The sequence below is a fragment of the Babylonia areolata genome, chromosome 12 (genome assembly GCF_041734735.1).
Source record: "Babylonia areolata isolate BAREFJ2019XMU chromosome 12, ASM4173473v1, whole genome shotgun sequence".
NCBI classification, from domain to species: domain Eukaryota; kingdom Metazoa; phylum Mollusca; class Gastropoda; order Neogastropoda; family Buccinidae; genus Babylonia; species Babylonia areolata.
In genome coordinates this window covers 36,711,179-36,718,678 of record NC_134887.1, presented here as the reverse complement: position 1 = coordinate 36,718,678, position 7,500 = coordinate 36,711,179, and the positions used below count along the sequence as shown (strand labels likewise).

General features: G+C 44.1%; 2 protein-coding genes across 2 annotated transcripts in view; both read right to left on the bottom strand.

The window, feature by feature from the left end:
- The window catches only part of LOC143288588 (sulfotransferase 1B1-like), a 4,188-nt gene extending 3,717 nt beyond the window's left edge, over positions 1 to 471 (bottom strand). Inside the window, exon 1 of the mRNA XM_076597212.1 lies at positions 398 to 471. Coding sequence (XP_076453327.1) covers positions 398 to 466 — 69 coding nt within the window. The 5' untranslated portion in view covers positions 467 to 471. The remainder of the gene's footprint in view (positions 1 to 397) is intronic.
- Positions 472 to 2,539: 2,068 nt separating this feature from the next.
- The window catches only part of LOC143287918 (sulfotransferase 1 family member D1-like), a 5,340-nt gene continuing 379 nt past the window's right edge, over positions 2,540 to 7,500 (bottom strand). The window contains exons 2-4 of the mRNA XM_076596161.1: positions 6,741 to 6,936; positions 3,734 to 4,023; positions 2,540 to 2,602 (exon numbers count right to left, since the gene is read on the bottom strand). Of these exons, the coding sequence (XP_076452276.1) occupies positions 2,540 to 2,602; positions 3,734 to 4,023; positions 6,741 to 6,936 (549 nt within the window). The remainder of the gene's footprint in view (positions 2,603 to 3,733; positions 4,024 to 6,740; positions 6,937 to 7,500) is intronic.

Sequence of the window (7,500 nt, the reverse complement as noted above, 5' to 3'; positions counted from 1 at the left end):
CTATATATCTATCTGTCTATCTTTCTATCTATATTACTTTTTATCGCAACAAAAATCATTTGACAGATGCCACAAGGCTAAACAAGTAGTGTTTTCCATTCTTTGGTTTTCACAACTCGACTACAGCAGTTTGTCCTTTCCCCAAATAATGCCCCCATTCGCCACCCCCTTTCTATACACACACACACACACACACACACACACACACACACACACACATACACACACACACACACACACACACACACTCACAGACACACACACACACACACACACACACACACACAGACACACACAGACACACGCACGCACACAGACACACAGACACACACACACACACACACACACACACACACACGGAGGGAGCTCTCTTTTTTTCTTTTCTTTTTTTTTTTACCTCCTTCGTGTCCTCAAAGGACATTGTGAAGAACGGGACGTCAGGGTTGTCGTTCCTGTAGTCATCCATCTCCTGAAGGAAGGTGAAATAGTTCCCCACTGGCGCTGAAAGCAGGGAAGGTGGTAGGAGAGATACAGAAAGTAGCAGTCTGAACTTCATACAGTGACATTCCGGTTCTGACGCTGATGGCTTTTTTTTTTTTTTATTTTTTTTTATTTTTTTTTTACTGAGCTTCTGCATTACCACTTTCCATGTCGCCGGCTCCGGTCATCAGGTGTATTGTATTTTGTATTGCATTTCTCTTTTTTTGTTTTGTTTTTTTGTCACAACAGATTTCTCTGTGTGAAATTCGGGCTGCTCTCCGCAGGGAGAGCGCGTCGCTACACTACAGCGCCACCCCCTTTTTTTTGTATTATTTCCTGCGTGCAGTTTTATTTGTTTTGTTTTTTTCCTATCGAAGTGGATTTTTCTACAGAAATTTAGCAGGAGCAACTCTTTTGTTGCCGTGGGTTCTTTTACGTGCGCTAAGTGTATGCTGCACACGGGACCTCGGTTTATCGTCTCATCCGAATGACCAGCGCCCAGACCACCACTCAAGGTCTAGTGGAGGGGGTGTGGGGGAGGAATATCGGCGGCTGAGCCGTGAATCAAACCAGCGCGCTCAGATTATCTCGCTTCCTACGCGGACGCGTTAAAATAGAATATGTCTTGATTAGCAAGTGTACCGGGGTCACAAGGACTATTGGGGGTGACCTCTTGGCCATCACTCCACTTGATGATGACCGTCTCTTAACTCTGTCCATACGAACGGCGAAAGAGACGACGTTAACAGCGTTTCACCCCAATTACCATCATCAAAATATTGCAAGCGGAAGGCTCTTATACTGAAGAGGTGAATGTTGACAAAGAATATCACAATTCTGACGACGGAAGCTAAAGGTTGGGTCATTCAGACACCCACTGGACATCCGAGGGGTCTGTGTAGAGGAGAAGAGAGGACTGGCCGTACTGAGTGAGTTAAATTAAAATTCCATCCTACAGAACCAGATCATATGGAAAACCGCACTTTCTCTTCACCATGCTTCATCCGCAAGGAACTCACTTCCGTTTCCTGTCCGTCATGCTGTTTCTTTTCCCTTCTTTCAAAAGCTCTTTGAAAAAAAATTCATTTATTTCCAGCCATTCAAATAAGTAAATAACCCATTGTCTTCACTTTTGTGTTTTAGTCAAGTAAATTTTACTTCTACAAATTTTTTTTTGTACTGTTTTAAACATGCGCATGTTCATATGCCTTGAACTGCCAAGATCTGTGTGTGTTTGTGTGTGTGAACGTGTGTGTGTGTGTGTGTGTGTGTGTCTACATCTTGTGTGGGGTGAATGTGGGTTTGTGGGTTGCAGTCGGAGCAGAAGGATTTGTGCGTGCGGGTGTTTTCGTGTGTTTTTAGTATGCATACATTATTTTCTTTTTTTCATTGTAAACGCCAAGGGCTTTTGTTTCATTACACTGGGCGTATCAAAGGTCCTTTTATTGACTCACTTGTGTAAACAAAGTGAGTCTATGTTTTAACCCGGTGTTCGGTTGTCTGTGTGTGTGTGTGTGTGTGTGTCCGTGGTAAACTTTAACATTGACATTTTCTCTGCAAATACTTTGTCAGTTGACACCAAATTTGACATAAAAATAGGTAAAATTCAGTTCTTTCCAGTCATCTTGTTTAAAACAATATTGCACCTCTGGGATGGGCACAAACAATAAAAAAAAGAAGCCTAATTATATGGAAACTGCATTTACTGTTATATTTATATTTTTGTATTCTCTAAACTTGGCACTTTGACCTCTTATTCTGACACAACAAGAGGAGTCATTATTCTCATTTTTTGTTCAAACAGGAACTTCTTTTGCTAAGCATGGAATTTTTATTTATTTTGCAAACGTTTTGGTGCAGATAGTAAAAAAAAGGGAAATTACTCTGTAATTAATGCTAGGGGACTTGATTTATCACAAGTGAGTCTTGAAGGCCTTGCCTCTCTTGTTATCATTATTATAGTATTATTAACGGCCAATCAATGTGGAGGACATTGCAGCGAAGTGGCATTGTGACATTTGGAAGTCTTTGACACTGTTTGTTTTTTGTCCCCGAAACATCATTCTCTTTCGCAGTGTGAAATCACTGTGGTGGAAGGTGGCAGAATGGTTAAGACGCTCATCTGCCAAATACAGAGAGGCCCTTAGAGTCTGGGGTTCAAATCCCACTATCGCCCTCCCCCCCCCCCCCCACCCCCGCACCCCCCACCCCCGAAGTCTGACTGGAAAATCAAACTGAGCGTCCAGTCATAAAACGAGGTCCCGTGTGCAGCCACGCGCTTGGTGCACTGGAAATGAACCCATGGCAACGAGAGTGTTGTACATTGTCCTATGGCAAAATTTCTGCAGCAAAAATCCCACTCTGGTAGGTAAACAAATATATATATATATACTCAAGGTCTGACTAAGCGCGTTGGGTCATGCTGCTGGTCAGTCATCTGCAAAGCAGGTGTGGTGTAGCATATGGATTTGTACGAACACAGTGATTGACGCCTCCTTGAGAAACTGAAACTGAAAGCTGAAAAGAAAAACCCAGAGTTACAACAACTCTCTCCACAACCATCTCAATAAAGACAACATCAATTTTCAGTTTTATCATGTATCTTGAGTGTGTGTGTGTGCGTGAGAGAGAGAGAGAGAGAGAGAGAGAGAGAGAGACAGACAGACAGACAGACAGACAGACAAATACTCGAAGACCAAGAAAATCAGAGAGGCATGAGAGATGCAAGCAAATAATCATGTGATGTGGACGAGAGAAACTTTCATTCACGCGTCTAATTAAACGTCCCAACCGGTGAATTAATTCGGGGGTGTGGGGGTATCTATCATGTGTGGGTGTACTGGCAGTGTGTGTGTGTGTGTGTGTGTGTGTGTGTGTGTGTGTGTGTGTGTGTGTGTGTGCGTGCGTGTGTGTGTGTGTGTGTGTGTGTGTGCGTGTGTGTGTGTGCGTGTGTGTGTGTGTGTGTGTGTGTGTGTGTGTGTGTGTGTGTGTGTGTGTGTGTGTGTGTGTGTGTGTGTGTGTGTGTGTTGTGTTGTGTTGTGTTGTGTGAGCGTGTGTGTGTGTGTGTGTGTGTGTGTGTGTGTGTGTGTGTGTGCAGAACGAGGGTAGGGTTCGCGCGTGCGTGTGTGCGTGTGTGCGTGTGTGTACGCGTACGTGTGTGTGTGCGTGCGTGCGTGCGTGTGTGCGTGTGTGTGCGCGCGTGCGTGCGTGCACCTGTATCGCCTGTCTTACCATTAGCAAGCATCTGCTCTACGCCTTCGAGTGTAACGTCCTTCAGGACTGGCATCTGACGGAAATGGAAATACCCAGAGACAATGACGTCCTTGATATTGCGATAGACGTGAATGACCTTGACCTTTTTCTCCTTGACCTGCCGGGGCAGGAGTCGGAGGGGAAGGTGAGAGTTCAGGACCTTGGGAGACGGCTGGGATTCCAGCTGTTCGATCTCAGTGGCTTCCATCATGGCGAATTCTTTGGTTCGTTTTTCGTAGTCTGCCTTGCCGGTGAGCAGCATGGACACAACCTCCCATATCCAATGTGTGCCTGGGGAAAAAAAAAAAAAAAAAAAAACCAACTTCGCGTTAACACTCATGTTTCTATATTTCCTTACCCAAAAAAGTGTGTTCGCTTTCGGAAACGAAAAAAAAAAAACAAACAAAAAAAAAAAAACAAAAAAAAAGTCAGAAGACACATCAGAGATGTTTGAATGAAGAATCATAGTTTTTGTACCTGACAAGGTTCGTAATCATAATTATTTGCACACACACACACACACACACACACTCGGAATGTAAGCGGTGTAGGAGTAATGCCATCGAGGCAGCGCAAATGACGAGGAGCAAGTAAATCAATCAATCAATCACTCACTCACTCACTCAATCAATCAATCAATCAGTCACCCAATCAATTAACCAATCAATCAATCAATCAATCAATCAATCAACCAATCAATCAATCAATCAACCAATTAACCAATCAATCAGTTAACCAATCAATCAATCAATCAATCAATCAACCAATCAATCAATCAATCAATCAATCAATTCAGGAAACGGGTGAAACCAATGGAGCCCCGTTGTTGTTGTGTTGTGTTGTGTTTGTTTGTTGTTGTTTTCAGTTGTTGTTTTTTTTTTTCTTTATCCCGGGGGTCAAATCTGACTGGCCCAGATTAACCCGGGTATTTGTATTGTATTTGCATTTCTCCACGTTTTGCTGCCGTGTGTTCTTTTACGTGCGCCAAGTGCATGCTGGACACAGGACCTCGGTTTATCGTCTTATCCGAATGACTATCGTCCAGACTACCACTCAAGGTCAAGTGGAGGGGGAGAAAATATCGGCGGCTGAACCGTGATTCGAACTAGCACGCTCAGATTCTCTCACTTCCTAGGCGGACAGCACAGCACAGCACAGCACAACAGAGCACAACACAACACAGCGCAGCACAGCACAGCACAACACAGCACAACACAGCACAGCACAGCACAACACAGCACAACACAGCACAACACAGCACAGCACAGCTAAACACAACAGAGCACAGCACAGCACAGCACAGACAAAACACAACACAACACAACACAACACAGCACAGCAAAACACAACACAACACAGCACAGCAAAACACAACAGAGCACAGCACAGCACAACACAGCACAGACAAAACACAACACAACACAACAAAACAAAACACAACACAACACAACACAACACAGCACAGACAAAACAAAACACAACACAACACAACACAACACAGCACAGACAAAACAAAACACAACACAACACAACACAACACAACACAACACAACACACCACAGCACAGCACAACACAGCACAGACAAAACACAACACAACACAACACAACACAGCACAACACAGCACAGACAAAACAAAACACAACACAACACAACACAACACAACACAACACAACACAACACAGACAAAACAAAACACAACACAACACAACACAACACAACACAGCACAGCACAACACAACACAGCACAGACAAAACACAACACAACACAACACAGCACAGCACAGCACAGCACAGCACAGACAAAACACAGACAAAACGGCACAACACAGCACAGCACAGCACAACACAGCACAACACAACACAGCACAGCACAGCACAGCACAACACAGCACAGACAAAACACAACACAACACAACACAGCACAGTACAGTACAGTACAGCACAACACAACGCAACACAGCACAACACAGTACAACACAACACAACACAGTACAACACAACACAACACAACACAACACAACACAACCCAACCCAACACAACACAACACAGCACAGCACAGCACAGCACAACACAGCACAACACAGTACAACACAACACAACACAGTACAACACAACACAACACAACCCAACCCAACCCAACCCAACACAACACAGCACAACACAGCACAGCACAGAACAGTACGGTACAGTACAGTACAGCACAGCACAACATAGCATAACACAACATAACACAACACAACACACCACAGTACAACACAACACAACACAACTCAACACAGCACAGCACAACACAACACAACACAACACAGTACAGTACAGCACAGCACAGCACAGCACAGCATAACACAGCATAACACAACACAACACAACACACCACAGTACAACACAACACAACACAACACAACACAACACACCACAGCACAACACAACACAACACAACACACCACAGTACAACACAACACAACACACCACAGTACAACACAACACAACACAACATAACACACCACAGTACAACACAACACAACTCAACACACCACACCACACCACACCACAACACAACACAACACAACACAACACCACAGTACAACACAACACAACACAACACACCACAGTACAACACAACACACCACACCACACCACACCACACCACACCACACCACAACACAACACCACAGTACAACACAACACAACACAACACACCACAGTACAACACAACACAACTCAACACACCACACCACACCACACCACACCACAACACAACACAACACAACACCACAGTACAACACAACACAACACAACACACCACAGTACAACACAACACAACACACCACAGTACAACACAACACACCACACCACAGTACAACACAACACAACACAACACACCACAGTACAACACAACACAACACAACTCAACACACCACACCACAACACAACACAGTACAGCACAACACACCACAACACAACACAGTACAGCACAACACATTGTTTGCCCTCTCCCCTCTCACCCGACTTGGCAAAAGCCACCAGCAAGACGTCATCAGGACTCAGCTCCATCTTTTTCAGGAGGTCCACGTGATCTTCCATGGGTCGCTTGCAGGCCTCTTCGAAAATCACTGGTATCCCAACCCCATCCACGACCCGAAACACGGATATAGGATCGAAAGGTTTCTCTGCAGTTTTCGTGCTGTTTTCCGCTGTCGACTGAGATGAAAAAAAAAGGAAATTATTATTATTATCATTATTATTATTATAAAGAAGAAGAAGAAGAAGATGATGATGATGATGATGATAATGACGATGATGGTGATGATGATGATGATGATGATGGTGGTGGCGGTGGTGATGATGATGATGATGAAGAAGAACAAGAAGAAGAAGGAGGAGGAGGAGGAGGAGGAGGAGGAGGAGGAGATGATGATGATGAAGAGGAAGAAGAAGAGAAACTGTTTTTTCTGGACTGTTTTTGAAAATAAACTAAATAAAAAAAAACCAAAAAAACAAAAAAAAACAACAAAAAAACCAAAAAACCCCATAAAGCAAACAAAAAACCCCCCTTCTCTCTCTCTCTCTCTCTCTCTCTCTCTCTCTCTCTCTCCAATTTCTTCACACACATTCATTCCACAGACACATACAGATACACATACACGCGCGTAAGCACACATGCCCGCGCGCGCACGCACACACACACACTCACACACACAGAGACAAAGACACACACACACTGACACAGACAGAGTGTGTGTGTGAGACAAACAGACAGACAGA